Here is a 19,093-nt window from a genome sequence, read left to right on the forward strand (position 1 = left end):
GTAGAGTGTTTGCCTTGTAGACACAATGTCTTGAGTTCAATTCCTGGTACAAAAAAAAAAAAAAAAAAACTAATATGTTATTTCAACCTTGAAAAAATTAACAGATCTGTAATACATGTAAAAATTAAGTTCACCACAGTTTCACAGAAAACAAATAAAATAGCAAATTTGTAACTGCAGGGGGGGGAAAGCATACACAGACAAGAAAAAAACTAATCCAAGACACTAAGGGAGACGAAGACAGCCTTTTCTTAATACAGCTATTAATACCATTTGATGTTCTCACACATTACTTTGATGAAAAATTAAAAACCTAACATTAAGTAACAGAATTCTATAGCTGGGAGGCACCTGCACCCATGAGTATGTCAGAGTTGTCACAGACTTTTCAAAAGAAAGGAGCCAGGCTCTCTCCTTTTGGAAATTCTAGCTGTAGCTCCCAATAAGACTGGTACCCCATGAGCAGCTCTAACTAAAGGGAACTTGATGAAAACCAGGTTCTAACATCTCTGGAAGACTTGTGGTAAATGTGTTACAATCAATCACGACAAATTATGTGTTAATCTTCATTTCTCTCTTCTACAGGAACAGAGTTATAAAGTCTCAAAATAAGAAAAGCAACACCAAGTCAGCAGTAGTAACCTGAACCTCAAGGTTAGTATGGTATAAGGAAGGACAAGGATCTAAAAAGTAAAAAGGAGGGCCACCTAAGTGCATATACAAAGGAACCAGAAAATAGCTGTGACAAACAGAAACGTCTGCATACTAGGCTAGGCCAGGTAACTGATGAAGTCAGCACAGAGCTGGATGGAAAGAACTGGTTGTAGCTATCCTTAACTGTGCAGCCTGCGGTATCAGTGGTCAGAAGAATGGAAGTAGTTTCTCTGTAGAAAGACAGGCCCACCTATACCTTATCTTAACCCGTGCTTGGCACCTCATGCAGGTGGCTCTAATGTTTTGCACTGCAGGACAGTTCCTAAAGCTTGAACTTCACCCACTGGGGAGACAGAAGCTTTTCGCCCACACCAACTTCATCAGTGTTGGCCCACAGGGGGCTGTAGGTCCCCCTTTTCAGCACACCTCACAGCACCCCACAGAGATGATGAGGCCTCATTAGCACAGGCAGCCTGAGAGGGGCCCCACTGTTGCCTCCCAGGCCTAGAATCAGGCCAGGACCAGCTAAGTGGGCTGTCACTGCTCATCCACTGGGAGTCTCTACAGTAGATTAACTTTATTCCTCCCCTGAATATGACAGTGATTGGTGAGGAGAAAAAGAGACAGAATGAAGGAATATAGCAAAGAGTAAAGACAACTAAAGTGATGTTTTAACATTAAAGGAACTATCATTTAAATAAACTAAAATTAAATTCTTGGGTGAATATTCCTGACCATCCTATCAGTCTGATGTGGGGTGAAGCGGACAGAACATAGATTTGAAACTGCAGTTTTGCCTTAATAAACACTCATCTTCCAACACCTTCATGGATTTCTGTTTTAAGGGGAACCTGGAAAGGAGCTGATAAACTCAACAATAAGTAAGTACAATGAGTGAAACTGTAAATGAAGGGGGTGGGTGGGAAAGTAGATGGTAATTAGCATTTATATAATTTTTTTTTCTTTTTATAAATTTTCTTACGTTTTCCTATTGGCAAGATTTTCAGCATAATCTTTCTGTATTTTACAACTTTACTTCAAAAGATATGTGATCTGACTCTCCTAACACAAGAGAAGCTGAAGTCTGTCTGAACTCTCCAATAACTTGACCCGAGGTGTCAGGGGGCACTGATGGCACTGGCATCCGTCCAGCAGTAAAGATGGAGTTTTCTCTTTTTCTACTTCCTGCTGTCTACATGCACGCATAGGCACTGTCCCCACACAGCACTCCATGGCATCCCTAAGAGATACCTACCGCTTAGGGCTCCTGAACCTGAGCTTGAAGAGGACAGCCGGGGCAGGGCCACCTAGACAGGAAGACAGGCTAACCTCCAGCCAAGGAGGGGCTGCTGAGCATTCCCACTCAGATCAGGTGTGGGTAAGAACAGGAGCACAAGCTGCAGCTACTGTGGAGATGGCTGGCAAAAGGAAGGTGACAAGTGTGGGTTTCTGGGCTGCTGTTATCAATGTCCTTGGGCTGTATTTCATGGGTGAGTTTGGGAAAATTTACCAAATTCTACACTTGGGTTAGGTGCACTCTTCTACCCAACTGGGTAGGTATACATCAATAAAAATTTAAAATTCAAAGACAATATGCAGAGCTTACTGCTCAAAGAATCTTTGTATTTCTTTGTACCTTGTATTGAGTAGACAGTTAATAAATATTTGTTAATTGACTTATTAGCTGAGTACGGCCTGCTGGATCAAGTGTAAATTTCTCCATACAGCTTTCAAGGACTCCATCACTAATTAGTGCTATAACTTTGAATGACTAGTTTTTGATTGAGAAAATACACAGTGACAAAAGGGCTACTTTAAAATTAGAACTGGCTTTTAATGACCATACTTTATTAATCATAGTATCATCTTCCTGTATTTTATAAGGAGTATGTAGTATACAGCGTATGGGGCCTGTCTCCTCACTGAACTCAAGGGTAAAGCCTGGAGCCATGTGGCTGCAAGAAACCAGAAAGGACTGCTCTGGAAGTGGCAGAACCTGCAGCCCTCATATGTCTGGGGTCCTGGGGCAAGGGGTAAAATTCTACGGGAGCAGTCTTTCACCAGCTGGCTGGGTCCTACCCACTAAGCCTTACTTCCCGTATGTCTATAAAATAAATTATATTATTGTGTTATCTACAGCTGTTACACCAAAGCCAGGAGCTTGAGAGATTCCCAACAGATTTGCAGGGATGACTGAGGTACCCTATTTTAAAAGGCAGCCTCATGGTTTCCACATAGCTCAACTTAAAAGGAGCGAGGGAAGAGGGTCTAAGCAATTATGCCACCCTCCCTCAGACAGGGAAATGGAGATACTATCGTAAGACTCCAGTGCAACTTCACAGACAAAGAGGGTTTTGAATAGTGAGTCCCAAAGAGCAAAACTGTCAACTGTTCTAACTGTGGCCCATAGCTGTGACAGGACACAGGCAGCCGATGGCCACAGCTAATGGGGACCAACCACCCCCACTGCATAAGGGGCCCAACAGGGGCATTAAGCTCAGCAACCCCCCCAGTGGTGGACTCAATCTCCTGTTCCAAGCTTTGCTCTGGCCTCCCTACTAGCCCACTTGGTACTGCACCCACAGTACCCTCTGAGCTCCAGGCTACTTGACGTTGATCTCCCACAGTCCACTGGTGCCAGTGTGATCTCCCCAGCTACACCCTGAATACCCGGAAGGCAAGGAACACTACCCAGAGCTCTTCTGTATTCACCACCACGCTTATTAACATGCAGTCTCCACTTGAGCATCTGTCCACCAACCAGAGTGATCACCTGACCAACCTGATGACCACGTTCATTAGAAGAATCAACAAGTCTGTGTTGTTTGAAGAATCAAGAGTCTGTGTAAGTTTTTTATAATCACCAGAGCTACACAGAAGGCAGCCATCATTATTAGCTGGATGTGGTACCACACATCTGTAATCTCAGCACTATGGGAGGCTGAGGCAGGAGGATTGCAAGTTTAAGCACAGAACAGGAAAACTTAGTGACTTCAACTTAGAGACCTGCCTCAAAAGGAGAGGAGAAGTGAGACAAAAGCCCTGGGCTCAACCCCCAGTACCACCATGCCAAAAAAGGGGGGGTGTCATTATTTTAGCTCATCTGCACAGCATCTCTTAATGCCCACATGTAGTTTAAGGCAAAAAGAATGCTTTCCTCTCAGGAGTAAGAGAAAAAAGAGGGTTGAGGGGTATAGGTCAGTGGTAGAAGACTTCATTAGCCTGCGTGAGACCCTGGGTTTTATCTCAGAACTGGAGAGAAGAAAGGTGAGAAGAGGGCAGGGAGAGGGGAGGAAAGAGACAGAGAGAGAGAAGGACAGAGAAAGACAACACAGTGCCACCCAAATAATCCCTTAGAATAACAGAAGCTCCATGTACCTTAAGAAACTGGCATTCTTATCTCTCCTGACACATAGCTATCACTAGCTAGCACATAAAAAAAATTCTTAGCTAAATTATACTTTCTCCTGTTCAGCATTCAGCTTTTTTATATTGTTTGAAACATAGACAGTTTCCCAACAAAAACGGGCATGTTTCATTGTTCAATGGGATTGTGTATTACTGCCATAGCATTTAATATCAGGCCATAAAACAAAACAGCCTCTCCCCTGCTTCTCTGAAAAAAGTCATTTCCAGGAAGGGAAACGTCATTCTTAAACAGCCAGAGGGGTGAGAAGCGGGGGTAGGAAAAAGTGCAATTGTTGGCTGTGTCAGAGCCACAAGCATAGGAGAACTCACCACAACCCTATCTCTGCTCAGTCTAGCTCCTGAGGACACAGGTACCACTGGCTCACTCTGAATTCACTGCTCACATCCAGCTGTCTGGGAAGTCACAGTGGGGAAGTTTTCACCTATCATTATCGGTTTAATAATATCCCTTAGTTACTGAGGTCTGATCAGGTCTGCAACCTCCCAAATGAGTGTACGGCAAAGGCTAAATAAAAGAGGCAAGTGGAATGATTTCAGGGCTCCAGGAGGATCAACGTCCTCTGACAGAATTTGAGATTCTCTCAGGGCTAGCACCAAGACCTTCTCTGGGTAGCCCATGTTTATTTAGTTATCAGAAGAAGGGAGGGGAGTACTCAAGAAGGGCAGGAACCACTCAAGGACTCCAAGTAAGGTATTAAGTTAATCCACCCAGGAGTAAGATGCCTGAGGCTGAAGTCTTTATCTAGTTGAGGTTGGATCCAGGGGTCCTTGGCTGTGATGCTGTCTTAACTTCTGAGGCTTTCTGGCTTCATCCACCATTACAGGCCTCAATAGGGATCACTGACTCACAGAGGTTTACTTACTATGACTCTACTGCCCATCTTGAGACAAGAAACCTAGGCCTTGGACAGATTCACAAGTAAACAAGAAAAGCCCATTGGTTAATTTAACTCCTGCCCAGGGATGCTTCAGTGGTCTCCATCATATAGTGAAGCCATATGGACTTCCTGTGCAGTACTATGTCTCTTCTTGCTTCTCCCTTCAGAGACACCAACACGTGCTCTCAGAAGCCTCTGGAACAAAAACTTTCCCCAACATGTGCATAAGTGGTACATGCGTAGAAGCATAAAACAGACTTAAGTAAGTTGAGGGTTCAGGTCTATCTGAGCTTTGCCCACCCTTTGACCCTGAGATCAGAGCAGTTTCAACCTAGCATAGGCCAGCTCAGCCTCCCTGATCCACAAGGCAATGGCCATGCTCACAGCTTCCAGTGGAACACACAGGATGAACTCAGATGGCTACTTGACACCATGAATGTTTAACTTATTAAATAAAATGGGATATATCATGCATCTGCTAAAGAACCAAGTCTGCGCAGGATCCCACCATGCCAGAACACTTAAAAACAGGGCTAAATGGGGCTTTTTCTTTTTCTTTTTTTTTTTTTTAGGCAGGGTCTTGCTATGTAGTGGATGCTTGCCTTGAACTCACTATGTAACCCAGCCTAGCCTTGTACTCGTGGTGGTCTTCCTGCCTCAGTCCCTCAGATAGAATTATAGGCATGCGCCACCACACCTGACTGAATGGGGTATGCCTGCTATGCTTCTCTGTAGCTGGCCATACAGGCAACTTATCAAGAAAGGTAAGACTCAGGAATTGTGGTACTGGCGTGTTGTGGAGGGAAAGAGACACTAAGGTTGGTCTGAATGCATCCTTTAAAATTCATATTGGAACTTACACTCTAATGAGAGTAAAGATGGAGAGTCCACAGGAAATGATTAAGTCATTAAGGGCAAAGCCCCTATGAATGAGATCAGTGATCTTATAAAAGGATAAATTGGGGCCTTCCTTCTCCTGTCCCCTCTACCACGTGAGGACAGTGTTCAAAACTCTACCTGGAAGCAGAAACCATGCCCTTACCATGCACCAAGCTACTAGCACCCTGGTCTTGGGCTTCCTGGCCTCCTAACGTGTGAGTGATGACTATTACTGGTAAAGTCTCCCTCCTCAGGTATTTTGTGATGGCAGCACAAACAGACTGAGACCATTGCAAGGAAATGTTAAGGAGGGCGCTGGGGTTGTGGTGGAGGCATGACAGGTACCACTCAAGGGCCAGTCTTTGCACAGAGTGTAATTCCACAGGCCAGTCAACACCCCTCCAGGTATGAGGGGGTGCTTTCATTAGTGCCAATCTACAGATAAAGAAGCAGTTTGAAGCAGTCAAGCGAGAGTGGCACAGCTGGGGTAAATACAGCTATGGTCCCAAGAAGTGCAAGAGCTGCTGATTTCTGGCAACAGAATACAAAATGCTAAGGCCAAATATAAAATAACAGATTGCATTCTGAACAGCAATGCCTTTCCAAGTGACTTGGTCACACCAATGCTATAAGGGAGGCTTCCTCGTGCCTCCACCTACCAGCCTGCTCTGTGTTTAAAAAAAGGCATAAGGAACCCATCACAACCCCAGGTTCCATCACCCGTCAACCACCTTGCCAGCCAAGCTCCCTCATAACCTTCACAGCCTCGCCACTCTGCCTCCCTTCAGGCCACTGCAATCCCCATCCCCACTACCAAGCCTCTGACAAAGTATACCAGGACCTCCTCCAGGACTCTCCCTGTCCCCTCACCTCACTTCACCCTCCTTGGCACTCTCTCTATACCCCTAGGGTCCTAACTGTTCCCCTCCCTCACATTACTGTTCCCACCATGCAGGTGGCCTTGCCGAGACGAAAAGCACATGTCCTTCTCAACTCAGAACCCTTTGAAATTATTATAAAGTTGACTACATTCCTAAATTGTAGAGAAAAACTTAACGCACAATATTATTTGATTAGTCTATCACACAAAGAATGAGGTAATGAATTCTTTTCATTAATGTTGTCTAAATTATAACCAAAGACACTGTCAGGAAGGGTTCTTTTAAGTTGAGGGAGGGAGTGTGCCAGTGAAAGAACCCTGGAAAATGTAATAAAAACCCAAGGTTTACACATGTGGGTCTGAGTGCCTCGGTTTTTATTAGATTTTCCAGGGTTCTTTCACTGGCATACCCACTCCCTCAACTTAAAAGAACCCTTCCCGACAGTGTCTTTGGTCATAATAATGATTTGATCAATCTTCCATTCATACATCTGGCTATCTGAGCAACTTCACTGAACATAATAAATGTAATAGAGGGGAGGCCGCGCGGGGCTGGGCACCCGGAAAAGCGGGCAGCAGGCGGCCCAGAAACGGTGCGGAGGTGCGCGTCGGCCCTTGTGCCGGCCACCGCCGCGAGGTCGAGAACCGCCATGCCACAGAGAAGCACCGACACAAGAGGCCCGCCCAGAGGCGTGCATGAACCATCCCGACATGGAGAAACCTCTGGGAAAACACGCCACAGGGCAGGTCACTCTTGGCCCTGCCCTTGAGAGCCAGAAAGGTCCGGAGCCAGCGGAGGAGCAGCTGATGAACAAGGACTCAAGAGAACACAAGAGTACCAACGCCCGACGACTCAGAGGTGGAGCTGACTGGGGACATGAGAGCCATTCGGGAGCTGGAAACCAGGAGGACCTTGCGAAATACCCGGGGAGACCCCCTGGAGGCCATTCTTCCCCTAATTGTACAGGCTGCGGTGGAGGAGCCAGTGGAACTCCGGTGAGGTCTGCACCGAGACTTCATGGATTACATGGGTGCCCAATACTCAGATTCTGTAGAACCGCCTTCATGGAGAAGGACGGTCGTCTCCAAGGAGGAGCCCGGTGAAATCATGACTATAGAGGAAAGTGGATGGCCCGTTGCTGGACACTGGTGCTGGTCTCTGGGTCCTTCTTTTCAGCCCTGGTCTTCCTTCCATTCGTCACACCTCAGTGAGGGGAGTCACTGATAAGGAGGTAATCCACTATTTTTTGCAACCCTTGGGCTGTAACTAACTACTTGTTGGATCTTTCTTGCATATCTTTGTTTTCCTGAGAAACCACTTCGAGGATGCCAACATGTATTCCAGCAGCCATTGATGATTTCCTACCAATCTGTCCATAACTCTGTAATGTTTGTATTGTTCCTATGCTATTTCGTAAATGGACATATGTTTGTTACTATGTGCTTTCAACAACCATGGAGAATAGTCAGTGATTATTTGATTGATCAATCATGTATAGCTCAATTTGTTTTCCCTAGAGACCACTTTGGAGAAACCAAGATATAGTACAACAACCATTGATAATTTCTTGCCATTTCTGTCTGTAACTCACTATTATTTGTCTATTTGTTTTCCTGAGAAACTATCTTGAAGACACCAATAAGTAAAATAACAACCATTGATAATGTCCTACCACTTTGTCTGTAATTCGGTGAATCCCTCTATTGCTATGTTGTCCTTCTTTTATTTTTTAAAATAAAAAAAATTACTAATATGTAATATAACAATCACTGTTAATCCCTATCATTTGGTTTGAGACCCTGTATCATTTTTAATGTCCTTGCATTGTTTTGTTTGAATTTTGCTATTGTTCTTTTTTGGCACTATTTTCTTCAAAATAAAAAAAATAAAAAATAAAAAATAAACCAAGGCTGCTCAGCCCAGAAAGTATAACTCTATCTTCTGACACCACCACCCACACATCCTAGCAGGGCCATGCATCTCTAGGAGCTCACACAGGACCCAGGAGCAATGCTTGTCCTAAAACACCAACCCTAAGCATAAAGAGGGGGGAAATAAAAATAAATGATTAAACTCAGCTGGGATAAGAGATAAATGGAGTGGAATGAGTCTGTGGAAGCTAGTAAGTTGACATCAACTAGCACTGTTACCAGGGGAGAGCAGTGAGCTAAAAAAGCATCTGAGAATATTGGCCACAGGAAATTGGACACTGGGCCTGGGCTGGGGGCAAGGTAGCTGTAAACTTTGTCCTTGGGTATGGGGACTAGAGACCATGGCTGGGGACAGGACGGCTGAAGATAAGACTGCCTGCAATCCCAAAACATCCTCAGACAGTAAGACAGACACATAAAGCATTAAAAACCACCCTTTTTTTCAACTCAGATTAGAATAATTTGTACTTTTTGTTAAAGTAATAAAGGGAACTTGTGCTTAAGCTGCCCTGCTCCGATCATCAAGAGATACATACTCAACAACATCATAACTTTTCTTGAGCTCATTAGACATGAGGCCACAGCCAAATAAACTGAATTCCCTAAGATTAGTGCACTCAGACAAGGACCAGTTACTTGTACCACATCCACCTTGGAAAGCCATGGGCCAGTCAAAGAAACCAGCCCTCACAGGCCAACTGTGGGCCAGGATGGCAGTGTACAACAGCCAAGCGTACAGAACAAGAGGAGCTCCCAACAGGCAGCTTCATTGGGTGCCCATGAGAAACAATAGGAGTCAGGAAGAGGAACAATGCCCAACCCTTGGCCCCATCTTCTTCCTCAGGCCTTTTTCCCCAGGCAGCAAGGGCCAGAGTCTTAAAAAAGCAAAGCAGAAGACCCAGGACACAGGCTTGGACCCTTTGCACCTGGAGGAGAAATGGATACAAGGCTTGTCTTGCTCAGGGTAGGTACAAGGAACTCCAAGACTCAGATAAAGATCATGGAAAAAGCTGTGAGAGAAGAGGCAAAATGGCCCACCCTAGAGAAGGGAACAAAAAGGCCTTGGGCACAGAACTGTGTACTGACAACCAGGCAGAGGCAGGCTACCACAGAGAAAACATGGGGTCCAATCCTCAGGACCAAAACAAAAATGGTTGGAAAATTTTTAAAAATAAAGACATCAAACTACACATCCAAGCATCTCGAAGAACCTCAAGAAGAATAAAACCCAAAAGCTAAACAGAAAAAAAAAAAAAAAAAAAGCACAGTTATGTCATAGAACAATTATTAAAAATCCAAAGATTAGGGCCAGGGATATGGCTCAGCAGCATGGTGCCTGCCTGACAAGCTCAAGGTCCTGAGTTCAATTCCTGGTACCAAAAAAAAAAAAAAAAAAGAAAAAATCAAAGGATTAAAAGAAAATCTTGAAGACTACCAGAGAAAAGAGAAAACACATAGAGACACAAAGAATTACAGCAAACTTCTCATCAAAAACTGAGCCAGAAAACAAGTGACTATTTCAAAGCACAGTAAGCAACACATCAGCACGAAAGTCTATAAACAGGAAAAATCTTTTAACAAAAAAGACAATTCTTCAAACAAAAATCTAGGAAAATTCAATGCCTGCCACCCCGTAGTGCAAGCAATGTGAAAAGAAGTTTTCCAGCAGAATGACTACAACACCAAATGGAAAATCAGACCTATTCAAATAAAGGAACATTCCCAACCAGGTGCAGTGGTACACACCTGTAACCCCAGCATGCAAGAAGTTAAGGCAGGAGAATTCCAAGTTCAAAGCCAACCTGGACTACAAAGACAGTTCAAAGCCAGCCTGGACTACACCAGAAGAACCAACGGGGGGAAAAAAAAAAAATCTAAAAAATAAATATTCCTCCAATTGGCAAATGTGAAAGTGAACATAAAAGACATTTTTGCCTCATTTAAAAAAATCTTTTAGGGGCTGGGGGTTTAGCTCAGCGGCAAAAGCGCCTGCCTGGCAAGCGCAAGGTCGTGAGTTCGGTTCCCGGTACCGGAGAAAAACCAAAAAAAAAAAAAAAATAAAAAAAAAAAAAAAAAAATAAAAAAATCTTTTAGAAACTGACACTATCAAGTGGGGATATGGAGCAATCAGAACCCTCACACTCTCATATACTATTTGCAGGAATACAAAATAGTACAGTGAAAAACAGTTTGAAAGTTTCTTAAAGAACTGAACATGGAAGCCAGGTGTAGTGGTGCACACCTGTAATCCCAACCCTCAGAAGGCTGAAGCAGGAGGATTGCTGCAAGTTTGAGGCCAGCCTGAACTATATAGTGAGGCTCTATCTCAAAAAAAAAAAAAAGAACTGAACATGGAAATGCTTTCTCTTTTTTGTGGAATGAAACTGTTCGAGTGTAGGGATAAAAAGAAATCCAATTAAAAATATTTAAAAGGGGCTGGGGATTTAGCTTAGCGGCACAGCGCCTGCCTGGCAAGCGCAAGGTCGTGAGTTCAATTCCCGTACTGGGGAAAAACCAAAAAAAACTATTTAAAAAAGAAATTGAACCCATCCTTAATATATGACCTAATAATCCCAGTCCTAAATATTTGTCCCAAAGAAAATATGCCCACAAAAAGACCAAGTGCTAGAAGAAACTTCATAATTGCCAAAAACTGGGAACAACCCAAACCTCTGTCAACAGGTAAATGGATAAACAACTATGGTATATGCACATAAATGGCATACACAGAACCAGGTATTAATGCATACTGCTTCATGGATGGCTCTTACATACACTCTGCTCAGGAAAAGACAAAAGACACAAAACTACAGATGATATAATTCCCCTTACCTGCTGTCTGTCAGGCACAGAAATTAGATCAATGGTTGCTAGGAACTCAGGAAAGGGAGGGGACTGACCACAAAGGTGAAGAAGGGAGCTATCTTTATACTATGACAGAAATATTCTGCACATTGATGGTATTTGTGGCACAAATGCACTGGATGTTTTGTCAAAGTTCAAAGAAATATGTTACAGCCAAAAAGTTGAGTTGCACTGCATATCAACTACATCCCAATAAACTTGATATAGTGTGTAATACCAAAGAACGCAGTCTCAGATGGGAGAAAATAGTTTCAAGACACACATCTGGGATTAATATCCAGAATATATAAAGACCATCAACAACTCAACAATAAAACAAACAACCCAATTCAAAAATGGGCTAGGGACCAACAAGCACATGAATACTCACCATCACCAATCTTTCAGAAAATGCAAATCAGAACCACAAGATACTACCTCACATCCATTAGGATGGCTATAATCAAAAAAACCAAAACAATAAGTAGCAAAGATATGGAGAGATTAGAACCCTTTGTGCACTGCTGGTAGAGATATAAAATGGTATAGCCACTTGGAATACAATATAGCAGTTACTCAAAATTTTTTTTTTTTTTTTTTTTTTGGTTTTTCTCCGGTACCGGGAACTGAACTCACGACCTTGTGCTTGCCAGGCAGGCACTTTGCCGCTGAGCTAAATCCCCAGCCCCCATGTTACTCAAAATTTAAAACTAGACTCATTATGTGATAGAGCAATTCAACTTCTGGATATATACACAGAACTGAAAGCAGTCTCTCAAGCAGGCACTTGTATGCCCATGTTCTTGGCAACATTGTTCACTATAGCTAAAAGGTGAAAATATCTCAAATGCCCATCAGTGCTGAATGGATAAACAAAAAGTGGACCATCCACACAGCAGAGTATCATTCACCCTTACAAAGGCAAGAAATTCTGACATGTGCCACAGCCTGGATGACCTTTTAGGATACTTCGAAGTGAAGTTAGCTGGACAACAAAGGTTAAATAATATATGATAACCATTAGATGAGATCCCTACAGTAGTCAAACTCATAGAGACAAGAGAATGGAATGGAGGTCTAGGGGCTAGGGATGAGAGTGTAGAGTTGTGTAGCGGACACAGTTGCAGCTGGGAGGTTGAATGGATGGTAGTGACAGCTGCATGACAATGGGAATGTGCTCAATGCCACTGACAGTATACTTAAAAATGGCTGGAGTGGTATTTTATACTACAATTTCATTTTTAAAAAATAACATAGTCTATAGACTTTGCATAGGTTCAAATCACAGCTATGCCACTTCCTACACTCTAAAATGAAGGTTAGTAACAGAGCCCGCCACAGAGCCACCTTGGAGATAGAATGAGTTAGTAAATGTAAAGTGCTGCAAAGAGTGCCTGGCACACTGTGAGCAGTCAACCGACACTGCCTACTGTGCTTTACCATGTATTATTCGAGGCTTTACTGGAAACAGCTCGATTCACCTTTTCTATAAACATTTGCATGCAGCTACCAGTCATTCAAGTTTTAAGGTGTAAATGGCTATGATTATGCGCCAGATACAGAAAATTTAAAAGGAAAAAATTATAGAATTCATAATCAATATCTTACTAACTTTCCTTAAAACACATCTCTACAAAATACAGTTGAATGCATCTAAAATTATCTAAAGGTTGATATTACTCCAAAAAGAATAAAATCCTCAGAATTACACCAGCAGATCTCAGAGAGGGATGGCACTTACCAATCCAGCATTCCAAGCGTGCACAGGGTGTGGTCTTCACCACATCGGGGGGATCCACACCGACATTCAGGCACAGAACTAAGGCCACACTGACTGTCTTCATCTGGAAGCACAAGAGAAAAACATGTTTCAAAAAAAAAAAAAAAAAAAAAAAGAACGAAAGAAAAGAAAAACATATTTCAACACAGATTTATAAGTACATTTCCTGGCCCACAATCTCCCCAAAACACAATCCCATCCACAAACTCCAGCTACCCTGTCAGCATTGTTACCTGTGCCCAAGATTACCATGTCCCTGAATGCCATGCTTCAGAGTAAAGTGAGCCAGTGGGATGGGTGCATGGCAGAAGTGGCTTTTCTCAGGCATCATCATAAACTCCAGAAACAGAATTATTCCATCAAAAGATATAAACATTTTAAAGCACCTGATACAGTCTGCTAAATTCCTTTGCAAAATTACACCAATCTGTCCATCAAGTCTATCACCACATTTAATCTCACATTGTCAGCTTTCATGAGGAAAACTGCTGTGTACATTTAGGCTGTGCTCTGCAGTAGCAGTCAGGCTAGACACTTCCCCAAGTACATCCTCAGGCACCAGCCCCTCCTCCTTCCAGCCACCAGCACTCCATATTCAGTGCATCACTGCACTGTTTTTGCATGTTTTGTGAACTGTCCACTCACATTCATGCCACTTACATTAGTGACATTTTCCAGTTAATTTTCATGTATTCTTTGCATATTAAAGGTGGTGTTTATCTTACAAATCGGAAATGTTTCCCTTGTTGGGTGTTTGCCATCTGATTTCTTTCTGCTTTGTGACACTCTACCACACTTGGCTGTCACCTGCTGTGCCTGCCTCCACACCTGCTTCCTTCTGGGTACTCCAGTATTAGGAAACAGCCCCACCTACCAGTTGTTCAAGCCAGAAAAATCTAGAAGGCATCCATCACCCACTCACTCAGTCAACAAACACTGAGCGCCTGTTAGGTGCCAGCCACTATTTGCAGGTGCAAGGGCTAAATCAATAAATCAAAGAGACAAACCTCCAGAGGGGAAGGGCCAGAGATGCCATTCAGAGTGCAGAGAGCCTGAGAGTCAGGCACCAGCCCTTCCTCCTTCCAGCCACCAGCACTCATATTCAGTGCATTACTGCATCCACCTCATCCCACTACATTAATATCTCCGCAGCATGCACCTTTCAAACCACCACCAACTCTGCCTGGACTCTAGTCACACTGCACGTGTATGTGAGTGTGTGTATACACACTGCTATCTCCCCAACGAAGCTCCAGCTGCAGCGGAGCCAGGCTGTAAACACAGCAGCTCATTGCTCTATTTTACACCAGTCCCAGAGCTATTGGGGAGCTGCAGAATACGCCATTAAACCCCAGCTTCCCATTGGTCATTCTGCATCCTTCAGGACAATTGGCATAGCCACCTGACCCTGGGCCCTCACTCACAGCCTCATTCCCTCTGTCTGGAGCTTCCCAACCTCCAGCCTCACCAGATAGCCCGACTCTCCTCAGGTCTCAGCCCTGTAGACCCTGGAGGAAGCAGCAGAGCACTTTTCTGGGCTAGAACTTGCTCAGTAATTTGCCAGGAAGTTAACATCCAGGTTCTGGGATCCACCCCAGCAAATCTGATTAATAATGGCCTCCATTTATTAAGTGGCCCAACCTAAACAGGCACTGTACCTTGCAGCCTGAGAGCATGGTCCACATTAATCCTCATTAAAGGGCTATGATTGGGTAGTGGCATCCAAAACTTAGGGAAGGATCAAAGAAATGAGCAGAGGGGCTGGTCCTGGGACAACAAGCTCCGTGGGAGAGAGAGGGGTGCTTGCTTCTTCCCTGTCACAGAGGAAGCATGGCATCCATGAGGCATTCCCAACATCTCTGATTCAAATAAAAAATTCTCAGTAAATTCTGAGCTCCTTAGACAAAAATCAGTCTTATGAGATGTTAAAGGCAACAGTTAATATTCAAAATTTTTTATATTCTGACCAATTGTGCATGCTTATATCTGGTAACCTGAGCAATTGATTTGAAGACAACAATATGCAATGGAACAACCATTGGTGAATTCCTACCATCTTGTCTAGTGAAATTCTGTATTATCTCTAATGTTTTAATCTAATAATTTTTTTTACTCTCTTTAATGGTTTGAACAATCTTCCATTCTTACATCTGGTAATCTGAGCAACATAGCTGAAGATAACAATATGTAATATAACAACCACTGTTAATTCCTACCATTTTATTTTGAAACCCTGTATCACTTTTAATGTTCTTGCTTTCTTTAATTATGTTTGTGATGCTGGTATGCTGCTATTGTTCTTTTTTTTTTCTTCTAATACTCTTTAAAATTAAAAAATACATAGATAAAGGGCCCTACTTTAGCATGCCTATCAACAGTCCATCTTCCAAACTCACCAAATGGTATGCATAGAGACAAGTTCTCCTTGATTGCAGTAAAAGTGAACAGTCTGGCCCTCACACAGAAAGGGTGAAAACAGCCATGCTGCTAGGATGGAGACATGGAAGAAATCCATTTGATTCACCTTTGCTTACACAGTACATACCTAACTCAAAAGCCTAAGAAAAGAAAAAAACTCAAGAATACACAGTCCCAGACCTGGGTATTGGTTCAATACCCATCTAGCAATTTAATTCCAAAATTAGGCAAAAGATTGTTACTAAATATCCTTAAGTCAGTCACCTAATGTATTGCCCCCCAAATAAGACCAGTTCTTCTATCCATTTTGCCCCAAAAGATACACTAGGGCTTATTTTCAGAGGATGTCTTATTGTTTTCATGTACAACAATCTACATTTATTCATGTACAAATATCCACATTTACTCATGTACAAAAATCTACATTTATTCCAATAGTTATGTTGTTTTCTTGGGAACATGATCGTAACACTCCAAACCCTAAATTCCAGCCTGAACTTCCTGCAATTCCATTTCCTGTAGAACCACTGGCCCTAATCTTTCACATCCAGCAACAGAGCTCTCCTTAAAACAGCACTTCTTGTCCATGTAGCCTGCTCACAGTGCATCATTAACAACACACAATTTATTGAATTATGAAGATTCACATTAAACACAACCATGTCTCATTATCAAGTGTACATGTTATTCATGCAATGTGTCTGGATTCTAGTTGGTCACAAGTTCACTGGTTTACATAAGTGCTTACCTTTTGTCTAAAGCACCCACTTGGGTATTTATAAATAATTATAATTTGTATTATCACTTACTTTAAGAATTAATGTCAACAATGGCATTTATTTGTATTTAATTACATATTAATATAATCTTACAATTCAATATGCTAATTATATGTTGCAACAGACAAATTAAATGCATCCATCTGCTGACAACCTTAACTGGGGCTTATTTTGGGGATAGGACTTATATTACACACATTCTGAAAAATCTTGCTGGGAACTATACCACACTTGACTCAAGTCCTGGGAACCAGAGACTCGCTGAGTGTAAGCAACCATAATCGGAACACTCCTGTGAACCCCAGGACTTAAGATTCTTGTTCAGGAAAAAAACAAAGCCTTCACATAAATAATCTAAGATGTTACTCTTATCCCTTTTATTAATCTCTTTACCACTGGGCTGGGGATTTAGCTCAGCGGCAAAAGCACCTGCCTGGCAAGCGCAAGGTCGTGAGTTCGGTTCCCAGTACCGGAGAAAAACCAGAAAAAAAAAATCTCTTTACCACTTAAGGGAGAAAGAAATTCCTTTCTAAGGTGGGCACAAGAATATGCAGAGTCAGTACAACAAACATCCTGCTGTGTTTGTTCTGCTCCCCTTGTCCAGTACAACTGGACTTTCTTGGTGAGTATCCCCATCTCAGGAGATGACTGGAATAAACTACAACACTATATTGATGAGTTATGAGAGTTCAATGGTTCATAGCTTAGCACACCATTAAAAGTAGTTGAGTAGCCTATAAACTGTACTCTTAATCCTGGACATAACAGAATTTTACTAACAGTACCACTGAAGCCTCTTTAAAGGTTCTAGTAGGACCCCTATTAAATAAAAGCAAGGGTCCTATCTTGAAGGCCAACAACCACAGATATCAAGAAGGCTATTTTCAGATATGGGATGATTTTTATGGTTAATTCCCACTATAGGACATCTTAATAGGAAGGCCACCCCTTATGTTAGGAACAGAAAAATCACTCCTATTCTCGTTAGCCTAACTCTACTAAATACTTGGGATGGACACCCCCAGACAATGTATACACAAAATAATTTTATAGGCTGAAGACTGGTTTGCAACAAATTCGTTTAATCACCTCCGAATTAGATGGAAAGCCCCTAATGGCACTCATTGGTCCTGTGGAACCAATTTGTGGCCCTGGCTACCCACTGGATGGATAGGAAGATGCACACTGGGATCTGCACAGTTACAAGGCAGAAGTGTCAAAAATATTGACAAACCAGCAAACTTGCCCCACCTATGGCATCAATGGTCTAGAAGTGTGTTTCACTGGTATGCTTACTTGGCCTCTGTCTTTATCCCTTCCCTAGGATTTAAAAATGTCATGCAACATATCGAGGCCTTAACTAACTATACTCAGCAGGCCTTAAAGGACACTGTAGCTGGTCTCTCTCTCCTGAATGAAGAACTAAAATTAATGAGGCAAGCTACCCTCCAAAACCAATGGCATTAGACATGCTAACAGCAACACAAGGGGGTACTTGTGCAATTATAAAAACTGAATGCTGTGTGTAAGTTTCTGATCCTTCTGCTAATATCTCAATAGCTGTTCAAGATATCTGATGACAGGTTAATGACATGTCAGATTCTGAAATTCCCTGGACCTTCTCCTTATCCTCTTTATGGAAAGCTCTTACTGGCTTCTCCTGGTGGAAAACTTTGTTGGCTATATTCATAATTATCTTGTTGATTTTATTATTTGGCCCATGCATACTTCATTGTTTCTGTGGCCTTTTTCCTCCAGATTTAAAACTGTACATTTACCCAAGACAAGAACACCTGGCACCTAGTGAGGGCCTTTAGGTAGACGCTTTGCGGAGTATCTCTGACTGGCGATCACAACAATGACCCTCTTCAGCTGGAAGTAGTTAGATTGGTCTTTGATCCTTGCACCCTCACAGAAGTTAGGGTATTCCTTCAGAGGGGGTAATATTATAGGTAGCTAAGTTAGGTAGAAATACTGTAGGCAGACAGGGCTGGGCCCTCCAGACGTCAATACAGAAGACAATTATGGCTAGAGGCATATTCACTGAAGGTCAGGCTTCAAGAAAAAGAAGAAGAAGAACTACTCCCCCATATACTTCCCCTAGGAATGAACAGCAGTGACTGATATTCTAAGTAGGCATCAATCACCTTGGGGTGGAGGACCAAACCTCCTTAACCCATGAAGGAGGTTTGGTCCTTCCAGGAAAGTCCTTGTCTGCCCATGTGCATTTGCTACACAACTTGTTTCCTCATTTGATTCCCATTTAACCAATACTCCCCTAGCAACTGTACTTGTTGTATACTTATTGGTTGACCATAGTTTTGTCCCACCTCACATCCATCCTATGATTTGCCATTGAATCAATATTACCTAAGCAACTACACATGTAATCTTATTGATTGATTGATGATAGTTCTGTACCACCTTAAGCCCACCTCATTTCGTGGCTTTGCTCAATAAAACACTCATGAGAAGCGGGGTTGGTGGGCAACCCACTTTTCAGGTCCCCTTCTGTCCCTCTCAGACAGAAGCTTTTTTTCTCTCAATAAATTCTTCCTACTCTTTAAAAAAAAAACAAAAAAAACAAAAAACACATGCTGGGGCTTGTTTTCCAGGTAGG

At 42.6% G+C, this 19,093-nt stretch overlaps 1 protein-coding gene across 2 annotated transcripts in view; it reads right to left on the bottom strand.

The window, feature by feature from the left end:
* Rptor (regulatory associated protein of MTOR, complex 1) overlaps positions 1 to 19,093 on the bottom strand; it is a 392,354-nt gene that overhangs the window by 290,458 nt on the left and 82,803 nt on the right. For both annotated transcript variants that reach the window (XM_005407318.2, XM_005407317.2), the window contains exon 2: positions 13,238 to 13,340. In XM_005407318.2, the coding sequence (XP_005407375.1) occupies positions 13,238 to 13,340 (103 nt within the window). The remainder of the gene's footprint in view (positions 1 to 13,237; positions 13,341 to 19,093) is intronic.

Source organism: Chinchilla lanigera, unplaced genomic scaffold (genome assembly GCF_000276665.1).
Source record: "Chinchilla lanigera isolate Chin_1 unplaced genomic scaffold, ChiLan1.0 scaffold00105, whole genome shotgun sequence".
Classification (NCBI taxonomy): domain Eukaryota; kingdom Metazoa; phylum Chordata; class Mammalia; order Rodentia; family Chinchillidae; genus Chinchilla; species Chinchilla lanigera.